This window comes from Fukomys damarensis, unplaced genomic scaffold (assembly GCF_012274545.1).
Source record: "Fukomys damarensis isolate Sample0158 unplaced genomic scaffold, DMR_v1.0_HiC HiC_scaffold_35, whole genome shotgun sequence".
In the NCBI taxonomy this organism is placed as follows: domain Eukaryota; kingdom Metazoa; phylum Chordata; class Mammalia; order Rodentia; family Bathyergidae; genus Fukomys; species Fukomys damarensis.
Window position 1 is genome coordinate 10,432,317 of NW_022900947.1, and position 25,899 is coordinate 10,458,215.

Consider the following 25,899-nt stretch of genomic DNA (forward strand, 5'->3'; position numbering starts at 1 on the left):
TGTACTAGGGATTGAACTCAGCACCAGTGAACTAAAACCCCGGCCCACATCCTAGCTTTTGACAACATTCTCTAGGATGTACTGATTCAGAAACTTCCAGGCAGCAAATCTTCCCTGTACATGCAGGAAACACGACCCCCCTCACAACCTGCTCCTGAAGCCCTAAGACCAGCAGTCCTGGCACCACCCCAGTAGAAGCAGACTGTCCAGGCCCACCACATCAGAATCTGCACGGTAACAGGACCCTCCAGAGAGCCCATATTAAAGATCTTTATTTCAGCTGGGAGAAAAATATTCTAGACTCTCAGGTAGTTGCTGCACTGGAAGATGTGAAGCTGTGCTTCTTGGCCATGCCTGTGCATTCAGTGGGGGTGACGAGGCCCTTACCTCGAGCATGTTGTAGATGATGTAGAGCTTGATGACAGACTGCCCCCTTATCAGGTGGTACATCATGGAGTAGTCAACGTAGTGCATCATGAAATAGGAGATTACCAAAATGACACCCTTCAAAATGTCACACACCTGGGCAGGCTGAAGCAAACGCCTGTCCCTGAAACATATAAGAAGTCAAGAAAATATGAGTTTTATTATATGTGTTTGCAAAATAAGTAATCTTGACTGGGCATTCACTAGCAAAGGAAAGAACTAGGTGGACCTTTACAAAACTTCAAACTAAGGAGTCACACTAAATGACTCTTCAACAGTACGAATTTTTCTGCCCAATAGAGAATACAGCAGTGTGAAGACAGATCTGCCAGTAGGAGCCGGGAGTCTTGGGGTGAAAACAGGGCAGGCATTTGCTGGTGGAGTGTGTTAAAGCAGCAGCTCTCCACAATGATCAGATAAGCCTTAACCTACACTTGAGGCCCTAAGACCAAAGGATCAATACGTTCTACACAATGTGAGCATTCAACCCATGGTGTGCTGCACCTTGTACTTTTAATTTAATAGCACATTCTGGCTCATAAGGAAACTATTTTTATGGCAACAAATTGACCCTCATACAGACGTACAGTAGACCCTTGAGTTACAATCAAAGGGTTCTGGAAGGAACATTACAACATCCTCTCCTGTTGGGGGGCGTTAAGTGAGAAATTCTGGGCCAACGTCTCCCTAAGGTCACTGAGATCTGCCTAGGTCACTGTACAGGAGAGAGACTCTGAAGGCTACGTAGAGGAGACTGAGCCTTCAATTGACTAACCTGAGTTACCACCAGCCCCTGGGAACAAACTGAGCTCGTAAGTCAAGGGACAACTATACTTGAATTTCTTTTTTATTCCCCAGACAAACACATTTTTGATCTGTCGCGAGGCGGCAACGCAGAGCACTGTCCAGCAGTGTCTCAAACCTGAAAGAGCAGCGGGGTGGAGATGGGGCAGAGAGAAAGAAAGGACGCCAAAACAAGAGTCTGATCAAGGAGGCGTTTATTGCCGGCAAGCGTCGGCCTTTTAAAGCAGAAAAACCACAAACTATTATGGGATGGGGTTACCAAAGTAACTGAAAGGTCACACAGGAAAAGAGCAAACAGGTTCACCAAAACAACCCACCGTGGGTAGTAGTAACCCGGACAACCACACATCTAAAGGTCAGAGACAAGAAACTGTAACTTTCAGGAATTCCACAAAGGAAACACTCTACCTGCTAAACTGGAGAAACTTAACACATACAGAGTTACTAAAGTTAACAATGCTTACAACCAATACTCATGATCCCCACATTGATCAAGATGACAATAAAAAATAACACAAGTTTCATGAAAGAAAAGAAGAAAAAGTTTAGGAAAAGCAAAATGTACTCACACTTTTTTTTTTCTAATCAAACAAAATACCTCTCATTATACTAGACATGGTTTAATTCTGGCCTTCTTATTAAATAGATTCCAAACATATAAAGCTAAACCCAATGTCTTAACACCCGGAATGCTTCAAAATTACTGGCTACAAAGCTTTTTTTTGGTACCAGGGATTGAACGCAGGGCCTTGCACTTGCAAGGCAGGCAGCAGAACCAGCTACAAAGCTTTTGAATTAAAGAAATCTTTAAAGCACAAGGTATATCTGAGGGAACAAGGAGCTCTGGGAGGTACACAGGAAGAGTGACTCTCAGTGTAATCTTCAAGGGTCTAAATAATAGTCCTTTTGGTCGAGGTGACAGGTGGAATACAGGGGCTTCAATTGCCATTAGCTGGGCATGCGTTATTCATATGGAAGTGCATCCCCGTTAGCTGGCAAGTCCTTCTAATACTCCTGTAAGTAGGTACAGCCAAATGTTACACCCGAGAGGAAAGTGAGGCACTGAGAGGTTGAGTAGTCTGTAGTTCACCAATTGTGGAAAAGTGATTTTTCATGTTTCCTTTTTTTAACCTTTGTATAAATAGTGTAAGTTTTCATTTATATTTCATGTACTCTAATTTCTTTAGTGTACCCTTGACAGATCTCCAGACTTTTGCAACTACAGACCACAGCATACTATTTGTGTCATGTCTCTGAAATAATATCTATAAAATGGAATTTCAAGGTTACATTCGTTTGGTATTTTAAAGAAATAGCTGGTGCACCCTCTGTAGGGGTTGTACCAATTTATACCTTTTGCCAGGAATGAGATGAGAAAGTTTTCCATGACCATCAAAAGAGTATGAGGTCAACTTCTGGGTCTTTGCGAATCTCCTGGGTAAAAACCAGTATCTAGTACAGTGTCACAATGTTAGTTTCTCTGTTTAGGAGATTGAACATTTTTTTTTATATTTAAGAGTTACATTCATTTCCCGTGACTTCTCTCATCTTTTTGATCTAGTTTACAGGACAGTTGTTAATGAGTTAGTTCTCTGTGAAATGAATCGAGTTTTTTTCAGAATTAATATGAGAACTGTTACTTACTCTGAGGTCAGAGTATGAAAACTAAACCCAAATCATGGAAGAGACTACACTTAAATAATTTTAATAGGACAGAACAAAAACTATATTAGCAAAGAAGATGTTTAGATTTATTTTACTGGATATAAACTTCCTGGAACAAAAATGGAAAGATGCTTTCTCTACGTCTACTGCAGGCCCATTCCTCAGGACAGAAGAGGCATCGTCTTCTTTTGGCAGTTTTGTCATGTAGTACAATCAATTAAAACAAACTGAAGTATTTCCGCTAAGAGCTGCACACCTCTTCTCTTTCACCAGCCATGACACCATTTTCATCAACAATATATATACAGGGTGGGCTCATGTGCTACGCAGCCTTGGAGCCATCTGCTCATTACTGGGTTCCTGGGCTTCCTGTGCTCTGGCATCCCTGCGTGACTGGTGTCCACACTCACATCAGAGATGCTTTCATTCAAAGACCAACAGGAATGTGTAAGTCTGCAAGCTGCTACCTGAAACACGACCTTAGGGGACAGTGACCACACAGTAGTAAGTCTGTGAGCAGCTGCCACAGAATCTCCTCCTTCTTTTCTACAATGTAAACTAAAGCTAGCAATGAATGATACTGAATATGAGATCTTGCAAGTCCTGAAGACAGACAAACCAGAAAGGGGCAGAAGTAGAAGCAGAGACATCGGGCTGATCCAACAGGCCTAAGTAGGACACAGGTCGGACTTGGTCTCAGTCAGAGCACACGTCTTGACACTTGGTCAGTTGCGGGCAAAAGTGTGCCGAAGACCCAGCACACCAATCTCCACCATTCTTTCTGTCACTCTGACTTTCTTTTTTCCAGTGCTGCCTCCCCTGCCAGACTCTGGCTCCTTTCTCCTTATGGCACCCAGAGTGAACTTCATCTTCCATCTCCCACACCCAGCCCAGAACAGAGATCCCTGCCAAGGGCTACCTGACCTTCCAGGTTATTTCTGTCCCCAACCCACACAGGACTGACTCTAGAAGAATGACTCTTTCTGTCACGAGAGAACACATTTCTAACTTGAGCCCAGAGAGGAGGAGACATTTTGAACATTGCTGAGCTCCTGGCTCATGTGTGGCTATCTCCCCTCCAACAGCCAGGAACAAACTGTAAGGCATCAGCACGGCCTGCACACCACCCTCCTTCCTCAGAAGTGCGAGCGCTGCCGCTCCTCCTGAGACGCGGGCACAGCTCTGCACCTGATGAAAACCACACAGCACCAACAGTTGGGCATCGGAATATAAGGACTACAGGTCATATTTTATGATTTAAAAAACCTTGAAACTAAAAGCAGGGTAATATTAAGTAAGTTGAATTAATTGCCAAAATGATTTTGACAAATAAAGTAGATAACTCTACTAAAAGTTTCTGGTACTAGATTGACATCTACTTAGTTAAGTGATCAAAAAGTAATTTTGAGATAAGGAGCACTCTTGGTATATGTCTAATTGTATTTCTTCACAAATATTGCAACAAATGAACAATTAGTGTAGTGTAAATCTATGAAGAAAGACTGCATTTAATAAAATCATTGTTGATAGAAACCAGATCAAGCAAACATTGGAAATATGCAATAAAATACACTACCACAACTTCTGAACCAAATGGTAAGTCAAAAGTTAAAAATCAATAGTAAACAACTTTAGTTTTATCGTATCTATCATTAAATAAGATTGAAAAACAAAAGTTGCAGCAACACCTTGTGCTATAACTCAGTTACTATCTGACAAGCATGCCAAACATATTCAGTCATCGAGAATAATCCTACAAAGATGGCGCCACCACATCCCAACTGTACGGAGAAGGCCGAGGAAGCTGAGCACATGCCTGTGGCTGAACAGTTCCTAAATTATCTGTGGGGGAGCAGGGACAGAACCTGGGCCGCCTGGTTCAGTAGGCACGCTCTTCATGACGGTCTGTATTCAAGATCCTTTTTAATTGTTCACAATTACATTTTTTATGAAAAAATACAATTTTGTAACAAAATATAAGAGAATAACAATAGTCAATACACTATATATTATAATCTTTAAAAAGTTAATCAGTGTACAAAACAGACAAAAAAAGAATTTCTGAATTTCTATAATCAACAACTCAGCACTTATCTTTCAGTAACATTTAGCACTACATAATTTGTCATTTGGAAAAGTTGCTGAAAAATATGCTCTCACTTTATTCTTTATTTCACACACAAACACACACACACACACACACACACACACACACACCTACAGCTATATATATTTCCTTAGATCCTCTGCTATCTGTGTACTATCTTTGGTAAAAACCTCCCATTACTGATAACAGAATTGGTCACTACAGAGATGACTATATTTTCAAAATTAAGAAATAGTTGTAGATGGGGAGGGGAGGAGGGGGTGAAGGGAGGGCAGAGGTAAGGGGAAAAAATGAGAATCAAGACTTGCCATGTAAAGGTACATGATCCCAACAATGAATGTAACTGTACTGTATCCCTAAAATGTACCAATAAACTCAATAAAATTAAAAAAAAAATTAAGAAATAGTATTCAAATAAAGAACAAAAGAAGTAGAACCTTTCTGACAAGAGGATTTTGTTTTTATATAAATGTCTCTGTTAAATGAAAAAAGGAAGCTGGAGAAAACTTTTTAAAAATGTTTTTAAGGCGGTATAGTGCAAGATACCTACACGTATCATAGCCTCTCTAAGAAAAGACCTAGCTTCAAAATAATTTTACCTAATTAAAATAGCTTGAAGCAATATCAGTATTCTTTTTTCCTTTTCTGTCAGGATGTTTTTGGATAACCACCCAGCAAGCATTTCAAACTCTGTCGATTAACCTGGAATCGGCTTTTGAATATTTGCAGGCTAAAGTTCTTTGTTATAAATAGTTGTTAAGTGGTAGTTACTGGCAATTCCTTTTGCAAATGCCAAAAATCTTGAGTGAAACATGTTAGGCAAAGTGAAAAATACAGCAATCTAATGTACAGGTCTGGTTGTGTTTCACAGCAAGTTAAGTAATATTAAATAAAATATTCAACAGAATTTAACTTTTTTTTTCAAGTTAAACAACACTTACAGAAACCAAATCATCTACTTGCCTAAATTTTACCTTTCATTCCTACAAATACTTCCACTGTATTTTTAACAATTATAATTTATAATTTTATGTTGTAAAATTTATCATTTAAAAGCCTCTTGAAGGGGCTCACAGATTCATGGGAACAGAATTACATTGTAGAGAAAGATGATCAAGGGTAGGGATTTTCCTTACCTTCTTTAGCAATCTACTATTAAAGTGAGAATGGACAGAGAAAATGAGGTAGCAACAATAAAGAACAAGAGAAATGGAAGAATCCTGCATGGTTAATTTCAAATCAGTATTCAAATAGACCAAGAAATCAGCATGAGTGATTTTATTAAAAAAATATAAAGATGGAATCTTAATTTCTTTACATTCTAAAATATTTGTGGTATAGGTGAAAGAGTAAAGAAATACGAGCACAACGGAAATAAAATATTTAACATGGTTCATATTTTTGAAAGAAAATTTGCTGTAATTTTAAAGAATTGGAATAAAGTAGTGAGATCAAGATGTCTTCCTTAACTAGGAAACTAATATTTTTAATATTAAGTTTGGCTGACGTATCAAATAATTTCAAACTACAGTATGTGGGAAACATAGCTTTCATAAAGCTAGGTAGTATTTGGAGTAAAGCAAAATAAAAAGGGCTTAAATGGAAGCCAATAAGCTCAGCCAACTGCAGTGGTGCTGAGGATGAAGAATTTGCGGTCGACTCTAGACCAACATGTATAATGAAATATCACTTTCCTGAGTGATTTTCATGTTAGGGGAAATCACGGTCAAATCTTTCATAAACAAATATGGACAGAGCTTTAAGCCTAAGTAAGGATGATACTGAAGGGCAGACATCATATTTTCTTCAGTATGTTTCCATCCCCTATGGTAAGGTTCTATCTGCCTATGCTGTTACTTTTGTGTTATAATTATTATTTGTTTGTACTGATGTGAATTTGGCCAAGAGTATAGAAGGAAAAATCAGGGTTTACTCACCAAAAGGAGTCCCTGTGACACCACATTCCATTCTATAAAGGAAGTGAAAGTGCTCCTCCCTTCGGTCTGATTTATGAGAGAGAAAGAAAGAGAGAAGATTGTAATGTTGCTACGCTACTTAGAGCGTCATGGTGAGGAAACGGGACAACAAAACCTGATGTTACGAAGACTTTCTAATACAACAAATATACTGCTCTCCGTCAGTAAGCCACACAGATCAGCCCTGGTAAGAGGAATAACACATATTGTTTCCCCAGAGAAAGATACCAAGAGCTTTCCCTACACGTGTTCTCAGGTTGGCATTAATCACTCAGGCCAGAAATAAGGTCTAATTTTTCCTGAAAAGAGAAAAATCTATCTGTAATGCATATGCAAAGTTCATGGCCAGAACTACCTTGAAAGAGCTAAGGCACACAGAAGAATCCCAACAGGTTAAGAAACTCAAGCATTTGAAGTTCATAGTTCTTCTGGGAGACAAAAGAAAAAGATAGTCTTGTCTTTTAAAACAAGCAAGCAAAACAAACAAACAAACAAACAAAAAACCCCCCCAAACTAAATAGTCAATGAAGCCCCAAGTAAGAGTTATGCCTAAAACCGGGCAAAGGATCAGAAAATATGCTTGTATATATTTTATATGCTTGAAAAGTAAAAGAGAAACACACTAGCATTTATTACTTAAACCTAGTCAACTTATTATCATTGTCTAAAACAATTTAATAAAGTTTTTTTCAACAATAACTATCAATTCTTGGCACCAGATTTTATCATTTCTTTCTCCTTCAGATTGTAAATCAAATGTGACTGAGAATTCTAAAACACAAAATAACATCACAAATCTTAAACAAAAATAGGATTCACAAAAATGACAAGTTAATTAAAAATACATACTTGGCTTATTTTTAAATTTGTTCTATAAGTAAATTTGGAAAACTGATGATGTTCTGATATCTCATTAACATAATACAAGCACTCTATTTTTAAAAATCCTATCATTGTTTTTAGAAGCAGAGACATTTCATAAAATGAATCACAACTTAATTGGTTTCCCTGTCATTAAAAAGATTACCCTAATTCAAGAAGTTTCTCAAATGTTTTCCTAAAATGATACTACCTTCTCTAGGAAAGGGAAGAAACACATAAAAGCTTCTGCTTTTATAGAACCTAGACGCATTTTGCTTGCTTGCTTTCTCTCTCTTTTTTTGTCTATTACAAATTTCTAGAGGCCAAGATTTTTCAAGATTGTTAGTTCATTACAAACTGATTTTAAGTATTTTTGAGATCACTGAAGACAGAAGTAAACTTTTTATAGGAGCAGTGTGTCCTTCGTGAACAACACGCATGACTATAGACTCAGGCTAGTCACCCTGTCAACTCCCATAAGAAACACAACTTTACAAGGGTCCAAATGCCCTGTTGTCTGGGCAGCAGAATGAGGGCTGGTTCACCTAAGGAGCTACAAACTGTCCCCGCCCTCACCCAGTGGACAGTGGAACATCTGTTTACTCAGTTGTTAATGTGGAGGGAGGGGGACAAGGCCAAAAGCCATGCCAAGTTTGCAGAGGCTACAGAAATAGGTTCAAAGATTAAGTTCTGTAGCAGAAAATTTGGAGAGCTATCTGCTTTGAAATGCCTTTCACAAATGCAGTATCAGATAGAACTCTGGATGGAGAGGAGGTGAACAGGTTACTCTCAAGCATGAAAAGAAGGCAATGATATAACATATTTGAGTTTGACACTGAAACAGTCCTAGGTGGCAGACAGTTAATTTTTTTCATGTTATTATTTGATTAATTTGACAAATACACTCCTCCCTCCCCACTGGGGGGAATAATTTCAAAGAACTAAGAGGCCAGGAAGAGAGTACAATTTTTATAGAAAGAAGATTGAAATATAGAAGAGTGAGAAAAAGAAAACATTAGTCAGAAAAAAGTATGTGATAAACGTCTTTGCTGATCTCTTTAATCTGGTCTATTTTGAAAAAAAGTCAGACTGAAGGAAAGAGCACTTTTGCTTGCTGAAAAAGATGGAACATGATACAGCTATAGGCAAGACAAATCAAATTATCTTTAATAGAAGTGAGAACATTAGAAAGACATCAGATGATAAAATCTGGATAATTTCTAAATACTTTATAAAACTAAAATCTATTTTTATATTCCCCAATGGTTGAAAGACTTAGACTTACAAAGCTTTGTTTAATATAACTTTCTACAATGTGATAAATTTTAAGTTTTATGCTTTTAAAAATAGTGACCAAAGAGACAATATTTTCTAAGCTGATCAAAGAAGGCAACAGCTGTGAACTATATTACTGTAAGCAGAAACTGCTCAAATTTGATACAGCATACTAAAGGCACTAAGACCTGCAAACAGTCTGTTCATTTTCTGTGCAAGCTAGCCTATTTTCACACAGAGTATTCTAGATATTGAAATTTTATTGCACAATTTTAACTGCATTTCATGTTTCATTTATATCACATAGCTATTAATGATGGCATGAAATGTAATTTTTCAGTTAATCCACACTATAGAAAGAGCAGTCCTAATTGCAGTAACAGGCTGCCCCCTAGCGTCCTTTAAGCGTAAAACATTTAAATTAGAAAGCACTACTTTCAAATATGACTCAAATTAATTTAAATTGAAGTGCCTCAAATGAAATAAAGTGATTTAAAAAACACCTCTAAAATAATATTGGAACTGGGAAGCATCACTCACTCACAATAAAGTAACTTGGAGTAGAGGGTTTAAGATTTCCCAGTTCCCTGAAACCCCTTCAATATTTCAAACAAACCCTGAAAGACCATTCTAACGCTGTCTAGGTACCCTGCCTCCCCAAGTGACAAGGGACACACAGAAATGAACTCAAGTGTCAGCTGCTCAGTACTAAATGCCTGAGTAGCAGGATGGGTCTTTAACTAAGGACCCACCGGCCCCAAAGAGGCCCTGAGGAACACTGGCCACTCAGTGTGTGTGACCCGTGTGCTCGCATACCCAAGGAAGGAGCCCCAGAGAGAAGATGCCTTTTAGGGTACACCCCTTAATGCTTTATCTCATCAAGCCAGCAGCACACAGAACAGGGTGAAAACCCCTTCGTGGTATTAGTTATCTCTGTCAGGTAACCTCACCTGACTTTATCCGAGATGATGTTTTGTTAGTATTAAAGCACCGTGCTGCAAATGTCTTTAAAAAGATTTACTAATAAGAACATGGCCTTGTCAGAAATTCTCCTAAAGGTATAAACTTGAACTATAAAGGTAAATTCCTAAAAAGATTTTCCCATCTGATTAACTTGTAATTAATAAAATATGTAACACTGATTGTTCTTATGGACGGTTACAGAATGTAAAGAATCATATATAACAACAATACAAGCTGAATATAATTGTTTTACTCCATGTAATCTTACAAAAAATAATTTTTTTCATTTTGCAATAAGATCATCATTAAATTATTCATACTTACACTGAAGTATTTCTTCTGATTAAGGCTCATTTTTAAAGGGACCATGTACGTTACTAAATATTAAGTACATGCTCATTTTCTACTTTAAAATACACTATTCTGTGATTTTAGTCTTTTAAAAAGCATGCAATTCTGTATACGGACTAATAATTCTGTAACTCAATTTTCAGGGTTAAATTTATTTTATTATTTATATATTTTATGTTTCATGGAAGACACTTGTTAACTGAAGTTTCACAAATTATTGTGCATCTCAGCATTTTAAAACTTTTTCAGAACAAAATGTATTTAGATAATACACTGTATTTGTGAAAATCCATGTATTTAGGAAATAATGCATGTTAGAAATGTAACTGAGACAACTACGCTAAAAACTAAATGATAACGTTATAAGGAGTAACTACAGAGTGGAGAACTATGCAAAGAAAGAAAACTATAATGTTCAGATTGTCCTGCAAGTGTTGGACCAATAAAGCACGAAGCTTCACATAGGCCTAACATTTTCATGTTACTGTTCTGGTAGACAAGAAAGGAAAAGAAACTGCTGTTTGTTTTGTGTGCTACTAGGCTTGGGCATTCATTTTACATCTCTCAGTCTCTGTGGTAAAAACACTGAGCTCTCAGTAGCCTCTTCTTCCAAGGAAATAAGCTTACAGAAGTAGGGGGCTGCCATAATTCACTACCCGACCAGCAGCAGGCTGAGCTGCCTGATCCTTCCCACTATGACAGTGGCCTCGGAGTTTCCCACTGTCAGAAGTCAGGGGTGTCTCACCTGTAACACTGTAACTAAGGTCCACAAGCCACAGACACAGTATTTCTCCAGTGAACTGGAAGAAGACTAGCTCCTTGGAAGAGTCTGACACCTCCCACCTCCCCAGCCAAGAGCCTGGGACTCTTTTACAGATGGTGCTGAGAGGCCCAGGCACCTTGAGAAAGTAAAGGTCAGGCAAGTCAGGAGTGTGGTTAATGAATCTTTGGCTCTCAGTCCTGCGCCCATACACAGCCTCCCACATAAATGTGATTTTACTGGCTAAGCCAACAAAGCAAAGTTTTAGTTCAAAGTCATTCTGGAAAAAAATGTGCATATAAAATGTGTAGTATTATATAATAGCGATTGAAAAATAAATTTATGCAGTAAGGGCCAATGTGAAACTATGAATTATTCCAAAAACTTTACTAGTAGTAAAAAAAAAGTGAAATTATTTAGACACTTGAAATAGTCAATGATCTTAAACTTACCTTAAGCCATAACAAGGCAAGGTGAGGAGCCTGAAAAGTGCCAGAAAAACTCTTAAAGGGAGCAGAGTGAACACATACAGAAACGCATCCAGGCACAGGAAGATTCCAAAAAACATCAGCTGTATTTTAAAAAGACAAAAAAAAAAAAAAAAAAAAAAAAAGAAAAAAAATGTAAATCATCCTTTAAATAACTATGGATAAAAATTTTAAACTTTCTAAAGAATTTCTTAAAATTTAGCCCAGGGAACACACTATTAGTTCTACTTGCATATAAAAGCCATATTTTAATGGCAGTCCTTTTTCAACATACAAATATGATTTTCCCATAGTCTTTGGTTTACCACCTAGAGAAGTCAATCACTCAACAGATAAGGTGTCCCCGGCCATAGCTATGACACAACTCATGTAGCTTTCTGGTACCTCCTCAAAGTTTAAAGATATTTTGCTGTCTTCTGTTTATTGGAACACTTCACTGATGGAAAACACTGGAATATATATCAGTTAAAATATTGTTTATGTTAAACATGTATACACTGATTAATTAAAACAATTCTGTGTACCCTGAAAAATCACTGTACTTGGAAGGCCTTATTTTATCAACTCTAGGACTAAGCTGCCATTTTATTTAATTAATTAATTTAGTTTTGTAGCCTTCTCCCTTTCTAGTGTCCTTGTCATATCCTATTTTTTCTAAGCACCATAAATTTTTACGTGTTAAACTTAGGACTATACTTCACAGAAGAAAGGAGTCTTCCATGGCTTGCTGAAGTAGCCAGGCTATCCAGGGTATTGGACACTGCTGTTCTAAGAGCAGTGACTTTCTGTACAGACACCCAAGTGTGGTGCGTGATGCACATGCCCTCACTGTAACACTCACGGAGTTTTAGTCTAGTCACTGTGAAAAATGAAAGTACAGTGTCAGCCTGTAACCCAGGTGCCACTGGCCTCAGTTTAAGCTCTTCCCTCCATGATAGTCGGGCCTTGCCTCTGCTGTCAGCACAGTCCTGGTTCTGTTCTTGACTTACATACAGAGCAGTGCTGCAGAAGACCAAGTAGTGGTCTTTGTTTCTCTCCGGTCACCAAGAAGCCTTTCCCCACCTGCCAAAGAACTACTGGCAGAGGACAGAAGGAAGTAAGTGCTGGAGCCCACAGATGCCGAAGACTCTCTGGTGTGAATGTAAGCGCAGAGAAGGCTGGGAAGGACAGTATCTGGTTGTCTTCCTTACAAGCTTATGTGGGGGATGAACATAGTATTCCTCCAGCCCACGTCTATTAAGCTATTAATGTGAGCCAAGTAACATGCCCAGCCCAGGGAGTGCAGACCCCAGAAGTCGATTCCCAGGCAGCAATGTCACACTAACAGCTGCCATTAATTGCCCAGGGAACCAGAAAGCCCAGTGACTGAACTTGGAAATGCTTTGAAAAACTCCACAGGCCAGAACACCATCAGACAACATCTGAGATGAGAGAAGGTGCCACGTAGGGGGCCAGGGCAGAAGAGATGGGGCAGGGGCACAAGACAAGGCAAGAGCATGAAGCTGCTCTTCCATTCTTTGAAATATGGACTGATGTTTTCTACTCTCCCTTGATACAATAATGATGCTGCTGCTGCTGCTGCTGCTGCTGCTGCTGGTCTCACTAAATTCATGATTCACTAAAAGGTAACTCAACCATCTGAATATCAGGTTCCAAATAGGTAGTGGGCTGCAATTCAGTTCCCTCTGTGAGTGGCTACTACAGGACATGGAGGCAGTTCAAACTGGCTATGGGGAGCTCTGCAGAGGGTTGGGAGGAGGGAGGCTGGGGCAGGGGGAGGACAGCTGCAAGTTCTAGGACAGTCTGGGTTGCACAGTGAGTTCAAGGCAGCCTTAACTACATGGGGAGTCCCAATTTCCCTCTGCTGCCCTAGTTTCAATTTTTATAAAGCTCTAGGTCTCCTCCTATAAGGGCTTAGACTGTCTCTTGCTCAATCCTACAACGGGGGATAAAAGGTCATTATGAAAGACACTCTCCCCAGAGAATCATCATCTCATTAGCTGGACATAAAGCCTTAAAGTAAGGACCAGTGTAGTAGTACTCACTGTGTGCTGTGGAAACACTGGTCAAGAGTGAAGACTGCGTAGTGTGAGAGTGTATGTGTGTGTGTGTGTGTGTGCACACGTGTTGTGGAGTGGGGTCAGAGAATGAACATGAGAGGGGGAGAGAAGCAGGAGTCAGAAGAGGGCTCCTACAAAGGAGAGATGATGGGCACTAGGTTGTGCCAGGCCCAGCAGGAGGTTCAGAATTGCAAGCAAAGAGAAGAGCATGCACAGCCTAATATAATTACCGGGTGGGGGCTAGAAATTAATCACTACATAAAGGTACAAAAAAATCTTCAGTTAATTGCTAAGGAATTCAAATTTTTGTCCAGTGGTCCAGAAGTTATCAACAAACCCACAGGTAGGGATCCATTATTAGGAGAATGTCACGGGGAGTGAGCTACCAACAGGAAAGTTTACAACTGACTTTGAAAGCAATTGTTGCAGATTCAAGGACAGCCCTATAATAAAGTCGTTTTTATTCACCTAAATTTAAAATATTCACGTGTCCAGGAAGTCTACAATCCGGGAGGCCAAAAAAGGGAGTGCACTCAGTAACCCAGGTTCATTTCTGATTGGCAAGGTGACACAAAAATCTGTAACCATGGAAAACAAAGTAATCTTGATAAATGGCTCATCATAGTTAAAATCTAAATCTGGCACACATGTAACACAGGACGTATTTCATAGGAGTTACATAAGCCAACTTGAGATTTTACTCTGCAGGAAGACTATGCACACAGAACAATCTTGAGGTTTTCTTGCCTGCCTCATTTCCAATACATGTTGGCTACTGCTATATCCTAACAAAATTCACTTAATCCCCCACCAGCTCCAAGGCAGGACTATGACTTGGCGGGCATCTTGCATGGGAAGAAGAAGGCTGTGAAGCTCCCTGGCAGACCGGGTGAGGCTGGAGGGTGGGTGTGCCCTCAGGCCCTCCCTGAAGCAGGCTGGGAACAGAGGTCTTCACAGCTGCCCCGGGTAAAGGAGAGCCCTGCAGTTTACCTCGGTCCATCTCCTAGGCTCCTAGGCTCTGTACCTTTAGGGAGTGTGATCAGCAGCGAAAACTGCAGGCTGACACTAATCAGAAGGGACAGTTAAGAAGGAAAAAACCTGTTTGACGAAGGGATCACAATGGCCTGACGCAGGGCAATGCCAATACATAGGAAGAGACACACTGAAGATTATTACAAAGTTAATGTTACAGAAATAGGTTATCGGCAAACACAGCCTCACAGTGCCACATTCACAAATTGTCTAAAATACATCAGTGAATGGGGCAGGGACTGCAGGTTTTTCTCTGCTGCTCATCCTACATACTTGACAGATAGCAGGGTCCCACCATGTTATGGAGGCTGGGGATGCCTGAGCAAGCACCACTTCTGGAGGAGGCTGCTGTGTGTCTCACACTGTTCCTGTCCCCCTAAAGTTAAGATAGGTGAGGCCATAGCAGGAATGTGGAAGCTGCCACCGCCACCACCACAAGCAGGGGGCAACACAGGTAAGGAACACCGGCCAAGGCTGCCAGAGAGCGTGTGTCACAACCAACACTGCACCGTGAGAATGCAGTGGGATGATTCTCCAAATATGTTCTCACGAAATTAGAAATGAGAAGGATGCTCAAGGAGTCACTGCCATCAACATGGGTCTGAGAAAGTTGTCTGTATCAGTTAGTGAAACCCCAGAACTGTTTTTTTTTTTTTTAAATAAAGATGAAACAATAGGTATGACTACATTTTTCTTAACATATACCCTTCCTCTTATAACAAAAGGCTTTACATGATATTTTGATTAAGTTCATTATTTCAAAAAGCATTTGGATTATTTTCCCTAGATGTTAAACTCTCGCATCCTCAGAAAAGCAAGAACTAAATTCTTCTACTAGATATTTAAAATTTCCTTTGCTGGGAGTCTTTCCATTTGCCAGTGTCCTCTGTTTCTCATGGGCAAACTCATTAACAGGTTGTGGACCATTAGACCTCTTGAGATTGCTCCATTTTCTAATCTTAGGTGAAGAAATAAAGCCCAAAGGAGTTCAATGCCCTCAGGCATTGTGACCTCAGACCAGAGGCTGATGCTTGATCACATGACTTCCCTAGGGGACAGTAACCTTTCTCCCTTTCCGTAATAGTAAGAGTCTATGCTTGGTAATAACAGTATTCTGCATCTGTATATCAATATTTTTATCACAGCTTCACCCTGAAAATCTCAAGACTTATAAAAATGTGCCAGATTCTTAGAAAAAAATAAGTAGTTCCATTTAGGACTAAGTAGTTGAACTCAACTTTCAGAATATATTAAATGACTATAATGTATAAAGTATGATAATAAAGGATTACTAAAAAGCACATAATTATAAGGTGACAAAAGTAAAATAAGTATTTTCACTTTAGTTCAACTTCTTACAATAAGCAAAGTTACAAGAAGAAGTAATTTTGATGGAAGATTCATGATAATTATAACCTACATCTAATTTACATTTAACACAAGGAACAAATGTCTTAAGAAGTAAATTAATTAAAGATCAAGGGGTGGAGAATTTAGCTCAGTGGTTCTGCTCCCTGCCTTACACATGCAAGGACCTGAGTTTGAACCCCCATACCAAAATAAATGAATGAATGGATGGATGAGATCTTTATCTGTAGGAAGACCGTATGTAAGGACAGATCTCAGGCATCCCTTGCTTATTCCCTACACATGTTGAATGCTGTACAGTTTTTCAGAAGCATAGCTCTGAAGGGTAGTTAACTTAGCAATCATTCCATATCCTCTTCTGTATGCTGGGAAAAACACAATTAATATTCACGGCCCTAGTCGCCCTTGCAGCTGAGGATGGTTATGTAGCTCGATAAGGCAGAAATGGAAGCACTGTGAGGGTGCTTGGGAAGCTTTACTTCTTCATGAAGGCTTGTCACTGCCCAAGCTGCTTTCCTTATAAGGGACAGTCAAAGAGGCACTGCCCACTCCATCTTCTGATTATAGCACAGACGTAATGCCTGAGGTCATAGCTGTCATCTTTCTATTAAAAGACAACAACTAAGGGGACCAAAAGCCAGTGGCCAAGGACAGAAAGACAGGATCCAAAAAGACTTTGATCCATATTGGCTTCACTAATCTGCTGAAACAACTGAGACTTCCTTCTATCTATACTGGCTTAAAAACAAAACAAAATGACCTTCTGCCTATTTAAACCACTGTTTTCTGTTAAATACAGCTAGAAGCATTCCTAAGTAATATATTTTTATCATCCTCCACCCAAAGCCTTGATTCTAAGCTCTCCAGCCAGAACACACAACATAACTCAAGTCTACTCTACCTTTCTAGAGTGTCCTGATAGCTCCTTATCCATAGCTAGCAATTTCCCACCTCCGGCTTCCTGGAACACTCACCCTTGTCACTGGGTATGCATGCTCACACACACGCTTTGACATGTGTACAAAATCTACTTCTTTCTCTCATTCTGTTGTCATCCATCACCTTCACACACCCTTCTCTGGTCCTCTGCCAGAGGCATCTTCTAAGCAAGCAATTCTCTTCTGGAAATTGCTCACAGGATTTTGTTACGCTATTTAATGGCACTTATCACTTTGTATCTTCTATTAGCATTACTTATGTATTTACTCTCTCCCACTAGACTAAGTTCGACTTTTACATTTCTCTCTAGATTTCCATACTGCAAAAGTATCTGGAGTGTAGTAAATGCATAAAATAGCGAGATGTGGTGACACAAGCCTACAGTCCCAGCAGTCAAGGGTTGCTGCAGGAGGATGACAAGTTCAAGATCGGATGGGGTTACATACCAAGGTAGAGGCTGGCTGGGACCACACAGCGAGCCCTTATCTCAAAAAAAAAAAAAAAAAAAGAGACAAAGCATAGAACAAATGAATAAGTGACCTTTATTTCCTTAAATCAGCATATGCATAAATTGGAATTTTAGGGAATTCCAAGTATTTGTACAAGACTCATAGTACAGTTAACACACAGAGAAGAAACCTGAGGCACAGGAAGGTGTGTGCCCTGCTCAAGGCCTTGCTCTCGCCTGACAAACCATAGAGGCCGGGTGGCAGCCAGGCAGCCTGCCTTTAGCTTTCGTCCTCTTAACCAGTTTGCGCCCCTGCCTTGCCAGTCAGAATGCAGGGAAGGGGTAGTTCAGTCTCCTCGCTTGTATGGGAGAGGATTTCTCCCGAGGGGGATCAACAAAGATGTTAGAAACAGACCTGGAACAAGAGCCCAAAATGTGTGGAGAAGAGGGATTTAGGCGAAAAAGAAGTAGTGCTGGCCCAAAGCCAATAAAATACCCCCAAATTTTATATCCTTACATTAGAATAACAAGTTCAAATGCAGAAAAAGTATAAATGAAAAGTGGTAAATCTTACTTTATATAATAACTTGTCTTTAGTAAATGTCAAGTATAAATTATAAATCCAACCACACTATACAAAAATTCTAGGGCTGTTTTTATTTTACATTAATAAACAAACTGGGTAAGACACCCTGAGTTGAACTTTCTCTTGACCTTAAAATATAAACATTAGGCATATGTCTTACAGTACCTGTAACCTTTTTAGAAGCAAAGTGGTTTCTAATTTTCAAGTTTCCCTTCTGGAAAACACTTAGGTGAAATTATCACAGCATTTACCAAAACAAAAGATAAAACAAAACAGAAAAACAAGTAAGATACAGTGGTACCTTGGGTCACGAACTTAATTTGTTCTACGGTTTTGGAAAAGACACATCTGTGTTTGTGTAGGAAAGATGGCCATGGCTGTGTTTGTCACCTGATGAAGAATTTGCAAATGGAAGCAAAATTTTGCCAAACACTTGTTTGCGAACCAAACTGATTTCAAACAAAAGCATTTGTGAATCAAGATATTTTAAAGTAGACTATGCAAACTAAAAGGAAACAAAAAACTTAAGATTGACTAAAATATCTAAACAGTGATGTGGAACATTTTTTCATATATTTACTTGCTGCTTTTACTTCTTTAAGAAATGTCTGTTCATTTCAGATGCCCATTTTGAATTGGGCCTTTATATTTGGGGGGTTGATTGTTTTGAGTTCTTTATATATTCGAGATAAGAGTCCTTTGAGGAGCAGCTGGTAAAAATTTTTTCCCACATTGTAGGTTGTCTCTTAGTTCTGCTGATGGTTTCTTTTGCAGTGCAAAAGCTTTTTAATAAGATGAGATCCCAGCTGTTGATTCTTTCTGCTAGTAAATATATGAAAAAAATGTTCATTTGAGAGATGCAGATGAAAACAACACTGAGATTCCACCTCACCCCAACAAAGAATGGCGGCTATCAAGAAATCAACCAATAACAAATGTTGGCAGGGTTGTGGGGAGAAAGGAACCCTTCTCCATTGTTGGTGGGAGTGCAGACTGGTGCAACCACTGTGGAAATCAATATGGAGATACCTCAAAGAGCTGGGACTAAAGATTCCATTTGACCCAGCCATCCCCTCTGCTGGATATCTTTCCAAAAGAATTGAAAGAATCATATCACAGAGATATATGCACATCTATGTTTATAGCAGCACAGTTTGTAATAGCTAAAACATGGAAACAGCCCATTTGCCCATCAGTTGGGAACTGGATAAAGAAGATGTGGTTTTTCTATAAAATGGAATACTACTCAGCCATAAAGAATGAGAAATTAGAGTCATTCACAGGAAAATGGATACATTTTGAGGATATACTCCTAAATGAAATAAGTAAGTCACACATGTGTAAATACCGAATAGTTTCTCTGGTGTGAAAAACTGTAATAGTACACAAGATCCTAATGAGATAATTAACAATGTGAAATAGGAAGAAAAGGGCTAAAGGTGTAGGGAAAGTGGGAAGTGTAGGGGAAAGGGAATAAGGGAAAAGAAAAAAATATGACAAAATGAAAAAATGGAAATAAAGTGTTTGTAAATGGGGAAGGGAGGAGGGGGTGAAGGGAGGGCAGGGACAAGGGGAAAAAATGAGAACCAAGACCTGTCATGCAAAGGTACAAGATCCCAGTAATGAATGTAACTGTACTGTATACCTAGAATGTACCAATGAACTCAATAAAAAGAAAAAAAAATCTAAATAGGCTCTTAATGTTTACAGTCATAGCTTTAAGTGGGATTCTACTTATATAAAATAGACATATAAAGATACCAGAATGTGCGCAGTTATGTGAATCACGTTATGTCTCACCTGAAATTAAGCTGAAACGCAACTCTGCCTTCCTCTGTATTTCACTTCATCTTAGAAGTCACAGAGAAACTGCTCCAATTGAAAAGCATGCTATCTTTTTGTCCACTGAAGCTACAAAGCTTCTTGAAGTATCGTTCTAAGAGACTGATTCAAATTTTGGTGTCTTTCATGGAAGAAAAATTGTGTATAAGCAGAGTTAATTCAACTTTTCTGATGCTAAATAGCTTATATTCGGTGAACCCAAGCTTCATAAACAACACTAACATTTAATACAGACAGTGCCCGCTGATACTTTTCTATCCTTCTTTAAAAAAGAAAATCCTCACAGCAATTTACTACATAGCTTACTTGACCCATCAGGGATCCCATGATGGACCCTAGTCTTAAAAAACCTGTTTATACCTAAGTCTCATCCATATCCGTGGGCATTTTCTCCAGAAGACAATTTGTACTCACAGTGACAAAAATGAAAAGCAGCAACACTGCCTGCTGTTTTAAAGTTGCTAATAAAGGAAGCAGGGCTGTGCTCTGCACCTGTGTCTTAGGAGGCAGCAGACTTAGTAGGTGTCGCCACCGGACAGATGGCGGAAGGGGTCAGACAGTTGCTGCCCTACTTGAAGCCGTGTTCTTGCTGTGTGCATGTTTGGCCGTGGTTACAGCCAGTCCCTCTACGTCCTCCCATCTGCACTGCTCAGATAGGTAAGGGATCCCCCTGCCCAGAGGGCGGAGGCCAGGTAGGGAAAGGCACAGTGTGCTGGCCTCGTCCCTCCTCTCTGCACATCCACCTTTCCTCCTCGTGGCTATCACCGCAAGAAAACGGTGGGCTTTTAGAAGCAAACACAAGTGTTTTCAGATATAAGAAGCGGTGTCATCTTTCACTTTCCCTCAGGCCTCTCCCCTTGGCTCCCAGTCCCAGACAAAATCTTGGATACACCTACACATCACGCGCAGCCACTCCAGGCTGGGGAGCAGTGCTGTGGGCAGCCCCACAGACCTCATCTCTATCTCCACCCACCAGTCCCTCAGGCTCCCCAGGGAAACAGCAAGGCCTTCACAACCAAGCACGCTCGGGCCACCATCCCAAACTCTGCTCTCTCCAGCCTATGCCTGCTGCTCACCAGTGTTCTGACCTCACTCGAGTGCGGGACTCCCTACAGCTTCAGCAGGCAGTGCTCACCAATCACCTATGGAAAGAGTAGGGTTTCTGAGACTCGCTCTACCCTTGGCTGCCATCCTCCTACCGAACTGATGGGAAGGACGTTACATGGCCCAGCCAGCGGGGTACCGGCTTCTGCCCACCACGTCTCCTGTTACAGCCACTCGGACAGAAAGCACAATGTGAGGGAACAGTTAGACTCTCACAAGCTTTGTTACTGTAAAAGTATGAAAATGCGTTGCAGTGTAACTAGCCGAACTATTTCTTACTTCTACCAAGTCCTGGAATCACTCAGGCTCACCAACTTCAGCGGTGCCCAAAGGTGAAGGAGAGCTTTCCTGTCCTATGTGAGGGACTAAGGCTGAGACGGCAAAGGGGACAGGACGAGGTGTGGGACGTCAGCTTTGCTACTAGTACACTTTCTCTTAATGCGATGGATGCTGTCTGCGACCAAAGTTAAACAAATCGTCTTTCTCTTTGAAAAGACTGTTCATTTAAATTTTTAAATATGTGTGCTTTCTGAGAAACTGAAACCTTAAAAAGAATGAAATGATTTATCATTTTAAGCAAGAAAACAAAAAATAAAAACTGAAAGAAGCTCTAAGAGTACAGAAATTGAGAGTATTTCTTTGGAAAAAGTTATCTGCATATGGCACAAATACAAAAAGCTCAAAAAGTAGTAAAGATTTTGCTAAAATTTATTAATATGCTAACATTGGTTCTCACGCTAAAAATGTACCTTCTAGAAATCTTCCTATAAGAGAAATCCTACTCCCCTGGCACAATGAATCACTTACCACATTATTTCCAGTATTTTAGAAGTGTAACTGATGTTCATACTTTTTTCATAATTAACACTTTGACATAGCTTTCAAAATAATGTCTAGAAATGAAAAAAAAATAGTACCTTTTCCAGTTCTCTTGGTATTCGCATACAGGTGTACACTCTTTCTCTTCTTTCTGTGTACTTGGCCTCATTATGTTCAAGGAAGTACCCTCTTGTTAGTTCAGCACTGAGGAACCTCAGCAATGAAAGCTCTACAGAAAAAAGAAAATGCACAGAACAAAAACAACAGTGTTTATCAAGGAATGCACAGGCTAGCTGGGGCCGCAGTTGATACACACATAAAATACAAGGAGATCAAAACAAAGTCATCTGGAATTCTGTGCTTAGAGATGAACTATTCAGTAAGGACCAGCAAATGTAACTGAGAGAACTGCTACTGTGTGCGTTATAAATGGAAAATGTCACAGGAGTATGGTTGGCAATGGTTCCTAAGAACTAGAAGAGTCAGGGAAGTCCTGAGTCTTCAAGGTGATAGAGGGCCTGGGCTGCTGAAGAGATGCAGGAGGATGAAAGAGCAGAACTTATCAAGTGGCTATGCAGAGAGTCAGAGGGAGCCAAGTCCCCAGTGGGCACTGTGTTAGGCCAAGAACTATCCTGGGGGAAGCACATGGACCCCGGGCAACCGCCTCCTCCTCAGGTCAGCCCGGGAGATCCTGCCCAAGTGGGTCGAAACGGCACCGCTTTCCGGGAAGGCTCTCCAGCGGGACGGTATCACAACACATGCACAACCTCTGCCCGGTCTGGGAAACCTTCCTCCTCTCCAGGGATCCTCCCATTCATCCACGTGTCCTCTGAAGCAAACCCATCCATTCTTCTCATCTCAGGTGAGGAAAGTAAGACGCAAGCCGGTTAAATAAATGCTCTCCACTCAGGTACACCTGCAGCCGTGAGGGGACAGTCGGGTGTGGACGCAGGGAGCCACGTCCCCCAGACGGCACCCCACCTCTGACCTCTCAGCGCCTCTTACTTGACACACACCTTCCCACCCTGATTCCTAGCACGCAGGACGCTAGAAGGTTCCAAATGTTCTCTGTTCTGAGACAGTCTCAGGCGTCTTTCTACCAAGTATGTTACTGAAGTTGCTAACACAGGGAAGGCTGACTTCATGTATGTGCATCTACTCAAGGAGGTGCCTCTTCTATGAGTGCTGGGAGCTAAAGCCTCCATGGGAGGGCGAGTGTTTAAGGCCAAAAATACGCTTGAAAGACTCTTAGAAAGAGTCTGTGGGTCTAAACAATAGTGGGTCTAATACAGCTTCCTTCCTCCTTACCTCTTCAAGCATCATGGTAGGAGCCTTACTCACATAACTTTAGGGTTAATGATCTATGTAAGTGTACTTTTTTTGTTTTGTTTTCAGTACTGAAAATAGAACCCAAGGCCTTGCAACGCCAGGCAACCAATCTATTGATCACTGAGCTACATCCTCAGGCCTTTTTATTTTTTGAGAGAGGGTCTCACTAAGTTCCCAAGATGGACTCAAACTTCCAATCCTTCTGCCTCAGTGTACCAAGTTGGGATTTCAGGTGTTTACCACCATACCTGGCACACACATGCTTTTTAAAATATCAGATTCATAATCTGTTTGGAGAGTTAATGATACTGAGAGATATCATGGGTTGATAAAGAGGAAGAGAAAAGCAGTCTCTCACATCCTCCTCCCAGGTCAGGGAAGGCAGGACCATTAATAAGCTGTGTTTCCGTCTTTCTCTTTTCAGCACTGCTAACAACTGAAGTCGCACGGGTTAAATGTACACAAGATATAAGCTCTACAGTTTATATAAGCAGATTCCAGATTTAAAGGCCTTGGTACAGCCTAATCCACAGGCTAAGACCTTTCTAGAACTAAATAAGATCTGCTGCAGAGGAGCAAAAGACTTGTGAGCTGTAAACAAGAACAGCCAAGCCTAGTGAGAGACAAAAACTGGGCTCATACTAAGTTCCGTTTCCAACTAGAAAGAATGTTTGGAACAGCCTGCATCTGTAAATGTCAACTCAGCCAGTGTAAAAACTGAGAAGCGACGACATTCAGAGAGCAGCAGATTCCACGTACACCAACTGTACTGGCCCTCGCAAACGCTCACGTCGCCCTGCAGCTCCCCGCCCCTTGATGTGCCCCAAACCTTACCTCTCCTCAGAGGCATTCTCCTCTCTCCCTCTCTCTCTCATGCCCAATGGTTCTGACCTCACTCTCTTTTGTGGCTTCTCCTCCTCTACCTGACCCTTACTCATTTAAGACTAACAAAACACAAGCTACAGTGAAATAGCAGCCATCCTTGAATGCCTGTACCCTCCAATGTGTCCTGGGTTAGTTTCTTTGTTTCACACATATATTTTCCTTCAACAATCTGAGGTTAAAACCGTCATCTAAGTCCTGAAGTCACCATATCCCCGGACTCCTGAGCCCTATTTCCAGCTGCCTCCTGGGCAGCCGCACCTGGATGTCCCACAGGCACCTTATCACTTGCCAGACTGAGCCAGGACCCTTCTCAGGAGCTCTGCCCCCTTCTGGAGTCAGGCTTCAGATCAGGGCATCAACAACATCACCAGAAGGCTGCGATGCTGGAAGGCCACTGTCAGTTTGGTGATTGCCTCTCTCCTCACCAAGCCCTACCGACTCTTTCTCCTCTGAAACACCTACTAACTGCTCCTTCCCATACAGGACCTGGTTGAGGGCGTGGTTCCACAAAGCCTCCCTAGCTACACACCCCTATTCCAACCTCCACTCCCCGTGACATCCATCTGGTGGCCAGGTCAGGATTCTCTGCTCCAACCCCAGTGTCCTCACATGGCTCTCCTGCTGGGCCTCCAAAGTCAGCACCTCAGGGCTGGGGACGCCAGAGTCCCTTCAGCTTGGCCCAGCACCCTCTGTTCAGCTGCATCTCCCACGCGGATCTCTAGCTGTGTTCCCCAGCTACCCTCCCAACATGTCAGTCGATTCACACTGACTGAACCCTGGCCGGATTCCCTGCCAGCTGTCCACAGGTGACTATGCTCAGACATTGCCTTCTTTCAGTCCCCAGGCAGAATCTATCCTTCCCACACAGCCCCACAGCCTCTCTACTTTTCTGTGCTTCCCTAGAGCACAGCACATTTATTTTCTTGTTCACTTTTGCATTCTTAGGCTCAGCATATAGCAGGTGCTCAGCAAATGCCTGGAAAAGAATATATGGAGCAGAGAAGATTAAAACCAGAGAAGAGGAAGAGAAAGAACAAAAATAGAAAATGAAAAGGTAAAGGTGAGGTGGAAAGGGAGAAGAATGATAAACATATAAAATGGAGTATTCACAGTCCCCTTAGAACAAAGGCAGGGAGCAAAGACAACTGATATTTAGGAGAACCAAGGAAATGACGCAAAAGGAAATTGGATCCCATTTGCAAGTGGATGATCTGTTCCTTCTAAGGCCAAAACTTCTGACATTTCTTTTTCTCTTCAACACGGTCTTTATTTAAAGATGATCTGTACAAACACAAAAAGCAACAATCAAGATGTTCAACATTAGTATAACTGCTAAATAAGTAACAATGTATTAATTAAAAAACAATAAAAAATCAGGAAGTGGCAACAGAGAATGCTAGATTCTCTAGGAGTGAAGAAAACCCACAGTGACAGAACTGTCCCAAGGCTGGGGAATCCTGGGAAAGAGGAAAAGGCCCCAGTGCCTCACTCAGTGCAGCATGGCGGTGGACACGGAGCCCATGAAGGGCTGGAGCACAGGTGCCACGGCGTGGTCACGGCCACTGAGGCCCTGGGTGTGGAACATCCTAACCGTCCACAGGAAGTGCAAGCAGAGAAGCTGAGTAGCCCACATGTGAGTCACCCGAGTTGGAAACACAGAAACTGGTTACCACACAATGGTTTTAAATTTAAAAAAGTGAATTAAGTAAGCAGGCTCAGGACCCGGGATTTAGCTCAGTGGTTCTGCCACCTGCCCCGGAAGTACAAGGTCCCCAGTTCAAGCCCCATTACCAAATTTAAAAAAAAAAAAA

The 25,899-nt window shown here is 40.9% G+C and overlaps 1 protein-coding gene across 1 annotated transcript in view; it reads right to left on the bottom strand.

Annotated features, from left to right (window-relative positions):
• Tapt1 (transmembrane anterior posterior transformation 1) overlaps positions 1–25,899 on the bottom strand; it is a 60,657-nt gene that overhangs the window by 21,322 nt on the left and 13,436 nt on the right. The window contains exons 4-6 of the mRNA XM_010641938.2: positions 21,973–22,103; positions 11,641–11,759; positions 388–550 (exon numbers count right to left, since the gene is read on the bottom strand). Of these exons, the coding sequence (XP_010640240.1) occupies positions 388–550; positions 11,641–11,759; positions 21,973–22,103 (413 nt within the window). The remainder of the gene's footprint in view (positions 1–387; positions 551–11,640; positions 11,760–21,972; positions 22,104–25,899) is intronic.